This window comes from Callithrix jacchus, chromosome 22 (assembly GCF_049354715.1).
Source record: "Callithrix jacchus isolate 240 chromosome 22, calJac240_pri, whole genome shotgun sequence".
NCBI classification, from domain to species: Eukaryota; Metazoa; Chordata; class Mammalia; order Primates; family Cebidae; genus Callithrix; species Callithrix jacchus.
The window spans coordinates 34,094,866-34,111,194 of NC_133523.1; the positions used below are offsets into that span (position 1 = coordinate 34,094,866).

At 55.0% G+C, this 16,329-nt stretch overlaps 1 protein-coding gene across 6 annotated transcripts in view; it reads left to right on the top strand.

Annotated features, from left to right (window-relative positions):
* RYR1 (ryanodine receptor 1) overlaps positions 1-16,329 on the top strand; it is a 149,654-nt gene that overhangs the window by 71,606 nt on the left and 61,719 nt on the right. For 2 of the 6 annotated variants that reach the window (XM_078359289.1, XM_078359292.1), the window contains exons 51-70: positions 241-404; positions 490-568; positions 829-918; positions 1,467-1,607; positions 1,971-2,045; positions 2,136-2,211; positions 2,504-2,627; positions 3,261-3,376; positions 5,374-5,441; positions 5,535-5,656; positions 6,425-6,474; positions 6,937-6,997; positions 7,108-7,346; positions 8,768-8,849; positions 9,793-9,923; positions 11,038-11,370; positions 12,679-12,919; positions 14,699-14,786; positions 14,888-14,980; positions 15,660-15,677. In XM_078359289.1, the coding sequence (XP_078215415.1) occupies positions 241-404; positions 490-568; positions 829-918; positions 1,467-1,607; positions 1,971-2,045; positions 2,136-2,211; positions 2,504-2,627; positions 3,261-3,376; positions 5,374-5,441; positions 5,535-5,656; positions 6,425-6,474; positions 6,937-6,997; positions 7,108-7,346; positions 8,768-8,849; positions 9,793-9,923; positions 11,038-11,370; positions 12,679-12,919; positions 14,699-14,786; positions 14,888-14,980; positions 15,660-15,677 (2,391 nt within the window). The remainder of the gene's footprint in view (positions 1-240; positions 405-489; positions 569-828; positions 919-1,466; positions 1,608-1,970; positions 2,046-2,135; positions 2,212-2,503; positions 2,628-3,260; positions 3,377-5,373; positions 5,442-5,534; positions 5,657-6,424; positions 6,475-6,936; positions 6,998-7,107; positions 7,347-8,767; positions 8,850-9,792; positions 9,924-11,037; positions 11,371-12,678; positions 12,920-14,698; positions 14,787-14,887; positions 14,981-15,659; positions 15,678-16,329) is intronic. The other 4 variants (XM_078359290.1, XM_078359293.1, XM_078359291.1 and 1 more) reach the window with 2 other exon arrangements.

The window sequence follows — 16,329 nt, forward strand, 5'->3', positions numbered from 1 at the left end:
GGCTTCAGTGTGGAGGTTATGGAAGAGAGGGTGGCCTCTAGTTTGGGAGCTCGGAGAGGGGCAAAATGGGGGTGATTTGAGCATACAGTTGGGTCTGAGATTTGGGTTTCAAGGAGAGGGACCATAATTCAGGTTTGAGGACTTAGGGAGGAGGGTTGATTGCCATGTGTGAGTTTGAGGTCCTGGGGCTCAGTGAGGCTTGTAAGGACCTCCTACCACTACTCCACCTGGCCTTCCCAGAAATATGACCCGGAGCTGTACCGCATGGCCATGCCTTGCCTGTGCGCCATTGCCGGGGCTCTGCCTCCTGACTACGTGGACGCCTCATACTCATCTAAGGCGGAGAAAAAGGCCACAGTGGACGCTGAAGGCAACTTCGATCCCCGGCCTGTGGAGACCCTCAAGTGAGGCCTGGGGCTGGGAGGCAGGAAGAATTCAGGGGTGGAGGGAACCCCAGCCCCAACATCTGCTGCCCTATGCCCCCAACAGTGTGATCATCCCGGAGAAGCTGGACTCCTTCATTAACAAGTTTGCGGAGTATACACATGAGAAGTGGGCCTTCGACAAGGTTGGCCTCAGGGTCCTCCAGAAAGGCTCAAGGCTCCAGCTTCCCTCCACCCCCCGAGCCCCATTCTTCCTTGAGGCCCCAGTCCTCCCTGACACCCCACCACACCTTCCCTAGGACCCTTAGCTTGTTCTGGGATCCCCCAGGACACTCTGTCCTCGGTTCCCCCAGGGTCCCCCTCTGTGTCCCCGGGCTGCTGCCTCCCCCCGCCTCCCCCTGCCTCCCCCTGCCTCCACCTCACCCTGCCTCCTCTCCATTTCTAGATCCAGAACAACTGGTCCTATGGAGAGAACATAGACGAGGAGCTGAAGACCCACCCTATGCTGAGGCCCTACAAGACCTTTTCAGAGAAGGTGACCAAGCCTTGGGGCCCAGCATTGGGGGTCAAAATGAAACCCTCAAACTTGAGGGTTCCGGGAGGACTGAGGCAGCTTCACACGTTTGCATCTAGGTGGATCTGTGGGTTGGGTCTCCCCATTCATGGACCTTGCCTTCTCTGAAACTTGGTAGAGTGGGTAGAGAGTCCAAGAGAGTGGGTTTGATTCCTTGGCTGTAATTAGGCTTCTGGGAGACTCATGTATCTAAGGGGATAAGGAGATACACATGTATCTAATTGGATAAGGAGACTCGTGTATCTAATGGGATAAGGAGATACATGTGTATCTAATGTGATGAGACTCGTGTATCTAGTGGGATAAACAGATACACATGTATCTAATGGGATAAGGAGATGCAGAGCCTCCCAAAGCCTCCACTCTGTTACAGAACAGGTGAGAGACTTGAGTTCAAATCCAGACTGGACCACTGCCTGGCCACGTGGTCAGGGTTTTCTCCTTTGGGGTCTTCCTCCACCACCCTCCTGCCCCCTTCCACCAACTCCCCACCCTCTTGTCCACCCCAGGACAAAGAGATTTACCGCTGGCCCATCAAGGAGTCCCTGAAGGCCATGATTGCCTGGGAATGGACAATAGAGAAGGCCAGGGAGGGTGAGGAGGAGAAGACGGAAAAGAAAAAAACGCGGAAGATATCACAAAGTGCCCAGGTGAAGGCGGGGCCTGGGGGGAGGGCAGGGGCACGAGGCGGGGAGGGTCTAGAACAAGGGGCGTGGCCAGGGGAGGGCGTGGCCAGACAGGGCAGAGAGGAGAGGAGCCAAGGGAAGTAGGTGGGGCCAGAGAGGGGTGCAGAAACCTGAGAACTGGGGAAGGAGAGGGCAGGAGTCTAAAGAATTGCAAAGGGCAGAGGAGAGAAGGATGGGGTGGTTTAGAGACAGACCTTGAGAGGACACGGCGTCTTGAGCCAGGGGAGGGCGGAGGGGGTCGAACAGGCTAGTGGGGCTGGAGAGGAGCTGTGTTGGGCTTCCTGCTAGCCCATCAGCTCACCTCCCACCTTCCTCTCGTCCTCTCAGACCTACGATCCTCGAGAAGGCTACAACCCCCAGCCCCCCGACCTTAGCGGAGTTACCCTGTCTCGGGAGCTGCAGGTGAGACGCCTGATCCTTTTGGGGGGGTATGCGGTGTTTGGGGTAGGGCTGGCATCCTCTGAATCTACTTGACGCTGCATCCACTCCCAGGCCATGGCAGAACAACTGGCGGAAAATTACCACAACACGTGGGGACGGAAGAAGAAGCAGGAGCTGGAAGCCAAAGGTGAGGGTGCCCATGCCACCCCCACGCGGCCCCCGTGGCTTCACCGTGTGGCTCTACTGATTGCCTTCATGTCCCCTGAAACTTGGTTTCTCCATCTGTAGATGGGAATAATAGCGTTTACCATCGCAGGGTCGTGGGGAGAATGAGATGAGCACCAACAAGCAATGTTTCCCTTATTTGTGTCTTCGTCTTTATTACGATAATTACGCATGCCAGGCACTGCAGGAACCACTTCAGTGAGAGTGGCCTGGGTCTTCCCCAGAGCCCTGATATCTGGTCTTTGCCTCCCCAGGCGGTGGGACCCACCCCCTGCTGGTCCCCTACGACACGCTCACGGCCAAGGAGAAGGCCCGAGATCGAGAGAAGGCCCAGGAGTTGCTGAAATTCCTGCAGATGAACGGCTACGCGGTTACAAGGCACGAGGGTTGGGACCCCAGGGGAAGAGCAGCGGGCTGAACCAGGCTAGGCCAGAGAGGGATGGAGCCGAGAGGGGCTGGGCCCGAGGAGCCTAAATGGAACAGAGGGGCGGAGCTAAGGGAGTGGAGCCTGGATGCAGAGGTGGGTCCAGATAGGGAGGAGTCTGAGAGGGGCGGAGCTTATGGAATAGAGGCGGGGCCAGAGAGGGTAGGAGGCTAAGAGGGGCGGGGACTAGGGGGCAGAGGCGGGACCAGAGAGGAGAGGAGACCGAGAAGGGCATGGTCCCGGGAGCAGAGGCAGGGCCAGAGAATGGAGGAGACTAACGGAGGCGGTCACTGGTGAGTGGAGGCAGGACCAAAGAGAAGAGAAAACTGAAAAGGGTGGGGCCCGGGAACAGAGGTGGGGCCAAAAAGGAGGAGGCTGAGAGGGGCGGGGCCTGGGGAGCAGAGGCAGGACCAGAGGGGAAGAAGCTAAGCGGGGTGCGGCATAGGGAGCTCAGAGTGGAGCCCCAACCTGGGGTGAAGCCAAAGCTGTTAGAGATAGGGCCTGCAGGAGCAGAGGCGGACCTGAGAAGGGTGGGAAACAGTTGGGCCTGCGTCTGGGCTGCTTAGTATCTTCACATCTCCATGCAGAGGCCTTAAGGACATGGAACTGGACTCGTCTTCCATTGAAAAACGGTTTGCCTTTGGCTTCCTGCAGCAGCTACTGCGCTGGATGGACATTTCTCAGGAGTTCATTGCCCACCTGGGTATGGAGAATGTCCCCCCCTTATGCCCGCCGCACCTGCAGACACCAGTTCTGCAGACCAGACTCACCTAGGACACCCCTTCATGCACTCATCCGTCCTCCCCTTATCTGATGCTTATTGAGCCTCTACTGTGGGCCAGATACTGTTCTAGATGCTGGGGTACAGCAGTGAAGATGACAGTGACCCCTGCTCTCCTGCAACTACTCTTGTGTTGGATTCAGGCAATTTGTATCATAAATAACTAAATCCCTTAGTGTTAGAAGGTGATTAGCGTTATGGGAAGAAGAAAACAGTAGAGCCAGATAGAGGGGATTGGGAGTGTGGAGCCAGTTGTAATTTTAAATAGGGTGTTTGGGGAGGATTTTGATGAGAATGTGACATCTCATCGAAGCCATGAAGGAGGTGAGGGAGTAGCTGTGTGGACCTCTGGGGGACATCTGTTCCTCGCAGGCAAAGGAACAGCGAGTGCAAAGGCCCTGAGGGGTCCCTGGCATGTGTCAGGATGTTCTGTGGCTGAAGCAGAGTCTCGAGGGGGACAGTGAGATGAACGGGTCACAGAGGTGACTGGGGCAGCTCCATGCAGGGTGTTGCAAGCTGCGATGAGGACTTTGACCTTTACCTGGAGTGAGATGGATTTTGGGGAGGTGGCTGAGCTGAGGAGGGAAGTGATCCATAATTTCGGTGTTCACAGGGGCCCTCTGGCTTGACTGGGGTGGGGACAAGAGCCGAAAGGGATGAGAACTGGACAGATTTCGGGATCTATTTTGAAGGCTGAGGCTGTTGGGATGCCCCCAATGCCTCTTATAGGCCACTAAGAATCACAGCTAGGCCCTACAATCCCCTCCAGTTTCCCCTAGAGAACCCCAGCATTCCCCTTGAAAGTTACCCCCAGGAACCCCCAAATTCCCTCCAGGTGAGTGGCAGAGCAGGATTCACTGCTATGTCTCACCTCAAAGCCTGCCTGCTGAACTTCAGTGCTGCACACCCCTTTCACAATTCCCTTCCCTCTCTAGACCTCAGTTTCCTCACCTGTGACATGGGCATATGTTCACCATACTAGCCATGGTTCTGTCACTTACTGGGTGACCTGGGGTTAATTACTTCACCTCCGTTTCTTCATCTGAAAAATGGGGGCTGGGAACCAACTGCACAGACGTCCAAGTTGTAAGGAGACTGTGCAAGGATGACATGTCTCTCAGTGCCAAGGACATAGCAACGGTTTAATAATTGGAGCCAGTTTTAGTATTTTAATAATATCAGTTACTATTATCACTGTTATTGTTTGAAACTGATTTCCATTTTAAAGTTAACTCCAATTTGTTTACATTGACTTCCTGTTTCATTTGGTTCATTCATTCATTTATTGCAGGTTAACTCAGTGCCAGGTATTCAAGTTCAGAATGAAAAGCACTTGTGGTGGGTGAGGAAGGGCATGTTCCATGACCTTACCCCATTCCAGTTTGTTCTCTCCATTTATAGCTTCAGGAAGGGTTTGATCAAGGAGTTGTCAGCTTCAGGAAGGGTTTGATCAAGGAGTTGGGGGGGGAAGCACTTTGGGAGGACAAGGTGAATGGATCACCTGAAGTCAGCAGTTTGAGACCAGCCTGGACAACATGGTGAAACTATGTACTAAAAATACAAAACTTAGCTGGGTATGGTTGTGCAGACCTGTAATCCCAGCTACTTAGGAGGCTGAGGCAGGAGAATCGCTTGAACCCAGGAGGCAGAGGATGCAGTGAGCTGAGATGATACCATTGCACTTCAGCCTGGGCGACAAGAGTGAAACTCCATCTCAAAATAAAAAAAGGGGGGGAGTTGGGGAAATCAGATGAAAGGTAGGGGAAATGTTTATCTCATATTTCAAAGCCAACACAGATGACTTTATGCCAATAATTTATCCCCCATTTTCCAACTCTGCTCCCAGTGTCCTGCCCCTCAGAACACCCTGGGTTCCCCAGCCTTGAACCCACCGTGAACCCTGTTTGCCCTCCCTACAGAGGCTGTGGTCAGCAGTGGGCGAGTGGAAAAGTCCCCACATGAACAGGAGATTAAATTCTTTGCCAAGGTGAGAGAGGGGCTCAGAAGCTGGAGGGAGCCAGGGACTATGTGGTCTCTCCATCCCTCACCGGACCCTTCATCTCCTCCCCACCATCCCCAGATCCTGTTGCCTTTAATCAACCAGTACTTCACCAACCACTGCCTCTATTTCCTGTCCACTCCGGCCAAAGTGCTGGGCAGTGGTGGTCACGCCTCAAACAAGGAGAAGGAAATGATCACCAGGTGGGCCGCCCGTGACCCCAGACCTGGCCCCCTGACCTCACTGGATTGTAATCCTTCGCCCGTAGAGGCTCTGTCCTGGTTGCTGGGTGCTGGGTGCTGGGTGCTGACTGTCTCCTGCAGAGGCGATTGAAGGGCTGGGGTGACCAGCCACCCTAGTGTGCCCAGGAGTGAAGAGTTTCCCAGGATGTGGGACTCTCAGGCGACTTGGGACAAATCGATCACCCTGTCAGGAAGACAGATTCAAGGCCAGGCGTGGTGGTTCACACCTGTAATTTCAACACTTTTGGGAAGCTGGTGTGGGAAGAGCACTTGAAGCCAGGAGTTTGAGCATACTGAGACCCCATTTCTATAAAAAATACAAAAATGAGCTGGGCATGGTGGGTGTGCCTGTAGTCCCAGCTACTTGGGAGGCTGAGGTGGGAGGATCACTTGAACCTAGGAGCTGGAGGCTGCAGTGAGCTGGGATAATGCCACTGCACTCCAGCCTGAGTGACAGAGCAAGACCGTGTCTCAAAAAACTAAACAAGCAATAATAAGAAAGGCTGACCCATCCCACACCTCCCCAGCATCCCAGTTACTGCCTGCGACTTTCCAGCTTGCCCTTCTGTCTGCCCCTCACCGCCCCTCCTGTCTCCATCATTCTGCCTCCTCCTAGTTCCTCTCTGTCTTCTCTGTCCCTGCCTCCTCTAATTGGGTTGCGCTGCCCTTTTCTCCTTGGCTTCCTCACTCGCTGTTTCGCCTGCCTTCTGTCCCTTTCTCTTTCTTCAGCCTCTTCTGCAAACTTGCTGCTCTTGTCCGCCACCGAGTCTCTCTCTTTGGTAAGTCGCTCCTCTCCCTGGGTCCTCTCCCTAATCTCTCTTCCCCACCCTGAAGAAATAGCTACCAGTTCTGCCTTAATTTGAACAACCTTTGTTGTGTCCTTCCTCTGGACCCAGAGACGTGGACAGGGTATCCCGGGGGCAGGGCAGTGACTGAGATGCCCTGGGCCTGCCCTCCTGGAGCTCCCAGGCCAGTGAGAGAGATAGACCCACCTCCAGACAAGGACAGCCCAGTAGGGTCAGGGCTGGGCTGGAGGAAGGGCAGGAGAGTGGTCGGGGACAGGGAAGAGGGGAGTTGGGAGGTGCTGGAGGAGTCCAGGCAGGGGTGGGGGGTGCAGTGGCATTCCAGTGCAGCCAGCAGGCAGCTCAGGAAGAAAGGGGTGGGGGTTGGATGTAGAGGGAGGCACCGTCCTCTGTCCTCTTACTCACAGCTTCCCCCCCCCGCCCATCTTCCTCCCCCAGGGACGGATGCCCCAGCTGTGGTCAACTGTCTTCACATCCTGGCCCGCTCCCTGGATGCCAGGTAGAGGCCTGTGTGTGGCAGCACCCACTATCACCCTCATCGGGCCCCACCCCAACCCCTGGGCTTCCAGACTCTCCAATTCCAGAGTTGTGTCCCTGCCGCCCCCCTAGGACGGTGATGAAATCAGGTCCTGAGATCGTGAAGGCTGGCCTCCGCTCCTTCTTCGAGAGTGCCTCGGAGGACATCGAGAAGATGGTGGAGAATCTGCGGCTGGGCAAGGTGTCACAGGCGCGCACCCAGGTGAAGGGCGTGGGCCAGAACCTCACCTACACCACCGTGGCGCTGCTGCCCGTCCTCACCACCCTCTTCCAGCACATCGCCCAGCACCAGTTCGGAGATGATGTCATCCGTAAGGGCACCTGACCCAACGACAGGTTGTGGGGAGTCAGTGTGGCCAACACCACCCATCCCGGGTGCCTGTGAGAGTCGCTGGATGTTTGAGTGTGTGGATTTCTTGCTGTGGGCAAAGCATGCAGGCAGGTGGCAAATGAGTTGATGAGGACATGAGCTCAGCAGCTCTAACAAGAGGCCCTAACTGGACGGGCGCAGCAACTCACAGCCGTAACCCCAGCACTTTGGGAGGCTGAGGCAGGAGGACTGCTTGAGCTCCTGAGTTCGAGACCAGCCTAGGCAACATAGTGAGGCCCAATCTCTACTAAAAAAAAAAAATAATAATTAAGATTAGGCAGGCATGGAGGCACATGCCTGTAATCCCAGCTACTGGGGAGGCTGATGACGGAGGATTGCTTGAGTCCAAGAGTTGGAGGCTGCAGTGAGCTGTGATCATACCACTGCACTCCAGCGTGGGCAACAGAGCAAGATTCTGTCTCTAACATAAATAGATAGATAATAAAATAGGGTCCTTGATTTTAAAAAAGAGAATCTATTAATAAAGGTTAAGAAAATAGCACTTGGCTGGGCATGGTAACTCACACTTGGAATCCCAGCACTTTGGGAGGCCTAGGCAGGCAAATCATTTGAGACCAGGAATTTGAGACCAGCCTGGGCAACATAGCGAGACCCCTCTCTCTATGTTAAAAAAAAAAATTTTTTTTAAACAATCTCACTCTGTTGCCCAGGCTGGAATGCAGTGGTTCAATCTCGGCTCCCTGCAACCTCCACCTCCTGTGTTCAAGCGATTCTCCTGCCTCAGATGCCTGAGTAGCTGGGATTACAAGCATCCGCTACCACACTCAACAAATTTTTGTATTTTTAGTAGAGATGGTGTTTCACCATGATGGCTAGGCTGGTCTTGAACTCCTGACCTCAGGTGATCCGCTCACTTCAGCCTCCCAAAGTGCGGGATTACAGGCATGAGCAGCTGCACCCAGCCTAAAGATGTATATATATTAAATAAAATGAAAACGGTAGCCTACAATTGAAGCAATATTGCAGGTCTATTTGCATTCTTCTAGAGGAAGTGCCCTCACTTTCATTATAGAGGGCCACTCCTCTCCAAGGAAGAAACAACTGGCCTTTATTGAGTGCCTGCTGTGTTCCCTGTTCCAGTGGCTTTCCAAGTAGTAACTCACTCGATCCTCACAACCACCCCGTGAGGAAGGTACTGTAATTATTATCCCCATCTCATAAGTAGGGAAACTGAGGCTGAGAGTTGGTAACTTGCTCAAGTCATAAGACGGTAAATGGCAGGCTGGCTGTACAGCTGCTTGCTCTTACCCACTGCACGGGCCTGTTTGGAGACAAGGGAGATGGGGTGGGGAGGGGTCGTTCTGTGGGTGCATCCCACAGCCTCGCCCCCATCTCCCTCAGTGGATGACGTCCAGGTCTCTTGCTACCGAACGCTATGCAGTATCTACTCCCTGGGAACCACCAAGAACACTTATGTGGAAAAGTAAGGAGAGAGCGCCATCGTTTGGGGCTGGGTGGGGCTGGAGGGGAAGGGAGGGAGCAGGGGAAAAAGATGGGGTGGCTGAGAAGCAGGGTGGGTATTCACAATACTCCCGCACTCTGAAGCAGCCGCAATTCCCCAGGGCGGCCGCGTGAGGGCGCTTAGGGACAGGCCAGCCACAGAGGTAGAGCCGCCAGGTCTGGGCCTGGGAAGCAGGTGCTTGCGGGCCTCGCTGGGGAAGAAGCGGACGTGCAGACACGGGGGCGGTACACAGGAGCCACACAACACTGAGGGGCCCTGGGTAGGGCCCCTGTCAGTGGCCACGTGACCTCTCCTGGGCTGAGGCTGTATCCACCAGCACTGAAGTTATTCAGATTTCAACACGTGACACCCGCGGTGTGCGGTGGCCCACACCCGTGAGCACTTCGGGAGGCTGTGGCAGGAGTACCACTTGGGCTCAGGAGTTTGAGACCTGAGACAACATACTGAGACTCCATCTCTACAAAAAAAAAAAAAAGTCTTTTTTAATGAGCTGCATGTGGTATGGTGGCACTGGCGCCTGTAAATCCAGCTACTCCTGAGGCTGAGTTGGGAGGGTCGCTTGACCTCAGGAGTTGGAGATGTGGTCTCTACAAATGACTTTTTTTTAAACTAGCTAGGCATGGTGTAGCATGTGCCTGTAATCCCAGCTACTTGGGAGGCTGAGGTGGGAGGATCTGTTGAGCCCAGGAATTTGAGGTTGCAGTGAGCCCAGATCACCCCACTGCACTCCAGCCCGAGTGGCAGGGCGAGACCTTATTTAAAAAACAAAACAAGTGACACACATGGGCATTGGCAGCTCTGCTCCAAAGGGTTCTGGGAGGAGCTGTTTCTGTGGAGATGGGGCTGGGACCCAGGACCCCAAAGAGGGGGACATGTGGCAGCTAAACACAGCCCCCTCTTCCAGGCTTCGGCCCGCCCTCGGGGAGTGCCTGGCCCGTCTGGCAGCAGCCATGCCGGTGGCATTCCTGGAGCCACAGCTGAATGAGTACAACGCCTGCTCCGTGTACACGACCAAGTCTCCTCGGGAGCGGGCCAGTAAGCTGTGTGGGGCTGGAGCAGTGCTGGGGGTCCGGCTCTACCCAGCACAGGACCTCAGGGAGAATCTGATTTGCGGGTAGTGTGGCTGGGCTGGGCTGTGAGCAGCTGCGGCTTCCCCGGTTTGGGAGTGCTACACATTCAGGAAACCCAGAGTTTATGGTTTGGGGGCATTTCAAGGCAGTTACATGGGAGAATCAGATCAATTTGATTTTATAAAAGAGAATTTATTGATAAAGGTTAAGAAAAGTAGCATTTGGTGGCCGGGCGCAGTGGGTCATGCCTGTAATCCCAGCACTCTGGAAGGCTGAGGTAGGAGGATTGCTTGAGTCTAGGAGTTCAAGACCAACCTGGGCAACATAGCAAAACCCATCCATGGAATTTGGAGCTATGTGATTTATTTTAGTGATGGCATCATCTGAGGGCATCATCAAGCTTAGAGACATAGGGTGAAGGGTATTTGAGTGTGAGAGGATTGAGGGAAGGCATAGGTTCATTCATTTATTCGGCAAATATGTATGGAGCACTTACTATGTCTGAGGCGCTGTCCTAGGCACCTGAGGTTCAGCGGTGAACAGACAAACAGACAAAAATCCCCTGAGTTCTGGGTCCAGAGGCTAGAATGAGGCGTGAACCTTGGGGGAATATACGCCTGTCTTCTTGGTCAGCCAAGCTCCCAGAATGGCACCTGGCTCAGAGTCAGCGAGGGAGCCAGTGATGCACTGTCTGTTCCAAGGGGCTGAAGCGAGTGTGGGATTCAGAGACAAGGCCAGGCGACAGGGTGGGGTTGGAAAAGGTTTCTTTTGGAGTATGCTGTACAGCAGGGGTGAGGGGAATGGGCTTGGATGTGGGAGATTTTCGGAGGGAAGGTTTCCAGGGGTGAGATTTTAGGGAGCAGACAGGCTTGGGGATGCGAACGGTTTGCAGGAGCCACTGAGTGTCAGTGTGAGGGGCTGGGAGAGGTGGTTGGTTAGAGGGTGAGATGGGAGGAATAGGGTTTGGAGCACTGGTTTGGGGGGTCATTTCAACGGTGTCTGATGTATTTTGGGGGGCCAGAGCACTGAGGTCTGGGGGTGATGGCTTGACATTCCTTGCCCCCCTCCCCGCACTCCAGTCCTGGGGCTCCCCAACAGCGTGGAGGAGATGTGTCCTGACATCCCGGTGCTGGAGCGGCTCATGGCAGACATCGGGGGGCTGGCCGAGTCAGGGGCCCGCTACACGGAGATGCCGCATGTCATCGAGATCACACTGCCCATGCTGTGCAGCTACCTGCCGCGCTGGTGGGAGCGCGGGCCCGAGGCACCCCCTCCTGCCCTGCCCGCGGGCGCCCCCCCACCCTGCACAGCTGTCACCTCTGACCACCTCAACTCCCTGCTGGGGAATATCCTGAGAATCATCGTCAACAACCTGGGCATCGACGAGGCCTCCTGGATGAAGCGGCTGGCTGGTGGGTCAGCGGCCTGGGCTCCCTCGACCAGGTGGTCTGAGAGGGAGATCCAAGGTCCATGGTCCCCTGGGAGTTGGGAGGAGTCAGAGTGTAGGTTTTTTCAGGGTCAAAAAGCCAGGGGTCACCTGGGCACAGTGGCTCACAACTGTAACACCAGCACTTTGGATCAGTTGAGACCCGCCATTTGAGACCTGCCTAGGTCACACAGCATGACCCCATCTCTTCAAACCTTTTTTAACGTTAGCCAGGTGTGGTGGCACACACCTATAGTCCCCCCAGCTACTTGGGAGTCTGAGGCAGGAGGATCGCTTGAGCCCAGGAGTTGGAAGGTGCAGTGAGCTGTGATTACATCAGTACACGCCATACACTCCAGCCTGGGTGACAGAGGGAGACCCTCTCTTGAAACAAACAAAACAAACGAAGGGAGGGAGGGAGGGGCCCTCAAAACGTTTGTTTCCGGATTCAGAAGTTTCTCATCAGAGTCAGGCACAGTGGCTCACGCGTGTTATCCCAGCACTTTGAGAGGCCAAGGTGGGTGGATCCCTTGAGACCAGGAGTTCAAGACCAGCCTGGCAACATGGTGAAATCCGGTCTCTATTATTAAAAACAAAAAAGTTTTGTGTAAGGAAACAGGTTGTGGATCAGGGTCAAGCTAGAAATCAGCGGCTGGGATCAGAGGCCAGGGTCAGGGGTCAGAGGCTGCTATAAGAAGCCCATTCACGACCTTGGAATCATAGCCAGAAATTACGTGGTAAGGTCAGAGTTTGGGTATGGGCCAGGTCAGAGGTTAAATGTTGGGGTCCGGGGTCATGCTGGTTAAGGATGAGGTAACAGGCCAGGGGCGGTGGCTCACATCTGTAATCCCAGCACTTTGGGAGGCTGAGGTGGGCAGATCTCCTGAGGTGAGGAGTTCGACACCAGCCTGGCCAACATGGTGAAATCCCGTCTCTATTAAAAATACAAATATAATATTTGCTGGGGCAGGAGAATCACTTGAACCAGCAAGGCAGAGGTTGTTGCAGTGAGCTGAGATCGTGCCATTGCCCTTCAGCCTTGGAGACAAAATCAAAACTCCATCTCAAAAGTAAAAAGGGGAGGGACAGTGGTGAGGTTACAGGTGAGGCTTCAGTTGTTGAGGGTCAGAGGTCAGAGACTTGTGCCAGGCTGGGGTCACAGGATAGGGTCGTAGGTTCAGGTCAAGGGTTCAGCGGCTGGGTCGGAGCTGTTCGGGAGTCATGGGCTGGGAAGGGAGGTCAGGACCTGTGTCAGAGGCCAAGGGTGGCTTCGGAGTCTGCCATGCCCCTGCAGTGTTCGCACAGCCCATCGTGAGCCGCGCACGGCCGGAGCTCCTGCAGTCCCACTTCATCCCCACCATCGGGCGGCTACGCAAGAGGGCCGGTAAGGTGGTGGCCGAGGAGGAGCAGCTGCGCCTGGAGGCCAAGGCTGAGGCCGAGGAGGGCGAGCTATTGGTTCGGGACGAGTTCTCCGTTCTCTGCCGGGACCTGTACGCCCTGTATCCACTGCTCATTCGCTACGTGGACAACAACAGGTCAGCGGCATCCCACTGTCTCCACACCCTCTGCCTGGACCTCCCCAGTCCTCCAGTCCCATCTGACCCTTTCCTCACTGGCTAGAAATGTCTTCCAATGCTCTGTCCAGTCCCCACGTCCTCCGCCCTGACCTCCCTCCCGATTCCTCCAGCCACATCTGACCCCGACTCCTTACTGGCTAGAAGCGTCTTCCAGTGCTCCGGCCCCACCAACCTTCTGAGCCTCCCTCCTGGTTTCTTCCGGCTTTGACCACATTGGCCCAAAGGCTCCCAGCCCACTTGTTTGTCTTTTGAGATGAAGCCTCGCTCTATCGCCCAGGCTGGAGTGCAGTGGCACGACCTGGGCTCATTGCGACCTCCACCTCCCAGGTTCAAGCGATTCTCCTCCCTCAGCCTCCCAAGTAGCTGAGATTACAGGCACCCGCCACCACAACTGGCAAATTTTTGTATTTTTAGTAGAGACAGAGTTTCACCATGTTGGCCAGGCTGGTCTCGAACTCCGGACACCTCGGCCTCCCAAAGTACTGGGGTTACAGGCGTGAGCCACCACGCCTGGCCAATGCGATGTTTCTCTATTATTCTCCTAATGCTGGACACTTAGGTTGTGTCGATTTCTTTGTCACTATGCACAACACTGTAAGGAACAGTTTGCTTTTTCTTTTTTTGAGCTCTGTTGCCCAGGCTGGAGCACAGCGGCATGATCGCAGCTCACTGCAGATTCGACTCCCGGGCTCAAGCAGTCTCCTGCCTCAGCCCCAGAATAGCTGGGATTACATGCTCACACCAACAAGCTCGGCTAATTTTTCTTTTCTTTTCTTTTCTTTTTTTTTTTTTTTTTTTTTGAGATGGAGTTTCGCTCTTGTTACCCAGGCTGGAGTGCAATGGCGCAACCTCGGCTCACTGCAGTCTCCGCCTCCTGGATTCAGGCAATTCTCCTGCCTCAGCCTCCTGAGTAGCTGGGATTACAGGCAGGCACCACCATACCCAGCTAATTTTTTGTATTTTTAGTAGAGACGGGGTTTCACCATGTTGACCAGGATGGTCTCGATCTCTTGACCTCGTGATCCACCCGCCTCGGCCTCCCAAAATGCTGGGATTACAGGCATGAGCCACCTCACCTGGCTAATTTTTCTATTTTTATGGAGTCTCTGTTGCCCAGGTTGGTCTCAAATTCCTGGAATCAAACAATCCTCCCACCTCAGCCTCCCAAAATATTGGGATTACAGATGTGAACCACCACACCTGGCTGTGTTTTTGTTTTTTTATTTAACATAACAATATACCATGAAAGACCTATAGGCCGGGTGTGGTGGCTCACACCTGTAATCCCAGCACATTGGGAGGCTGACATGGGCAGATCATCTGAGATCAGGAATTTGAGACCAGCTTGACCAACATGGTGAAACCCCGTCTCTACTAAAAATACAAAAATTAGCCAGGCATGGTGGTAGGTGCCTGTTAACCCAGCTACTCGGGCGGCTGAGACAGAGAATCGCTTGAACCCAGGAGGGAATCGCTTGAACCCGGGAGGCGGAGGTTGCAGTGAGCTGAGATCACGCCACTGTTCTCCAGCCTGGGCAGCGGAGCAAATCTCAGTCTCAAAACAAAACAAAACAGAAACAATGTCAGTGTTCATCTGAATGGCCAGATGACCCTAGAAAACCCCGTCCCTCTGACTGGATGACTCCTGGTCCCCATCTCCTCCAAGATCTCTCTCTGGGTGGCCCCCTTCCCTGGGATCCCCACCCCTCCCTCACCAGCCCCCTCCCCTGATCCCAGGGCACAGTGGCTGACAGAGCCCAATCCCAGCGCGGAGGAGCTGTTCAGAATGGTGGGCGAGATCTTCATCTACTGGTCCAAGTCCCACGTGAGTGCCCACCCCAACCGCCCTCCCCACAGCCAGAGGAGCTGCAGCCCGTAGGTGCCTGCCTTCACCTGTCCCGTCTTCAACACTGCTTTCCCCAACAGAACTTCAAGCGTGAGGAGCAGAACTTTGTGGTACAGAATGAGATCAACAACATGTCCTTCCTGACCGCTGACAACAAGAGCAAAATGGCTAAGGTAGGGGCTAGGTTCTAGGAGGAGCACTTGGCAGAGAGGGTGGGAGCACCCTCTAGGGCTTCCTACCTGGCTCGCCCTCACCCAACCAGCCTGTCCCGGATGCATTCCCTGGAGCCTCCAGAGCAGCCCCTCTTGCCCCCTCCCTCCTCCCCAGCTCCTTCCTCCCCCTCTATCTTCTCCCTCCTCCAATCTCCCTCCTCCCCCTCCCTTCCTCCCCAGCTCCTTCCTCCTCCTCTATCTTCTCCTTCCTCCTGTCTCCCTCCTCCTACCCCTCCCTCTTCTCTCATCCCCATCTCCTCCTTCCTCCTGTATCTTCCCCCTCCTCCCATCTCCCTCCTCTCCATTTCTTTCTTCTCCAAGCCTCTCTCTCCTCCCATCTCCCTCCTCCCATCTCCCATCTCCCTCCTCTTCCTCCTCCTCCCTATTTCTCCCTCTTCCATTTCCTTCTTCCTCTGCCCCTTACCCCACCTCCTGCTTTCCTCTCCCATCCTTCTCAGAACTGCCCTCCTCAGGGTCCCAAAAAATGACCCCCACCCAAAGCCAAGGCCTGGAAATGCCCAGGTACAGCATCCATGGCGGGTGGGCAGAGGCGGTGGGGTGCCGGCAAGTTGGAGTTGGGCCTGGGCTTCTCTGCGGGGCTGGGGTAACCCTTCTTGTCTCTGTCTGCGGTCCGGTGAAGCAGGCTGGAGATGTACAGGTCAGCCCCACATCTGGGACCTTCCGCATGTCTCTTGGCTAACGCTCCCTTCCCCAGCCTCTGCACCCCCTCACCCCCCAGAAAACCCCTGCTTCTGTTCCCCACCCCTGTCCTCTGCTCCCAGCCCCTACCCATTTTCCTTCCCTTCCCTCCCCACCTTCCCCCCTTCCCTCTGCACCTTCCCCATCCTTTCCCTCCCCACCTTCCCCCCTTTCCTCCCCACCTTCCCCATCCTTTCCCTCCCCACCTTCCCCACTTCCCTCCCCACCTTCCCCATCCTTTCCCTCCCCACCTTCCCCATCCTTTCCCATCCCCACCTTCCCCCCTTCCCTCCCCACCTTCCCCCCTTCCCTCCCCACCTTCCCCATCCTTTCCCATCCCCACCTTCCCCCCTTCCCTCCCCACCTTCCCCATCCTTTCCCTCCCCACCTTCCCCCCTTCCCCCTTCCCTCCCCACCTTCCCCATCCTTTCCCTCCCCACCTTCCCCCCTTCCCTCCCCACCTTCTCCCCCTTCCCTCCCCACCTTTCCCATCCTTTCCCATCCCAACCCTCAGCTTTTGGCAATTTGACTTCTTTTCTGTTTTTTGTGGGTTTTTTTTTTTTTGGACTTTTGTTCCAAAAAAAAAAAAGAAAGAAAGAAAGAGCAACTCA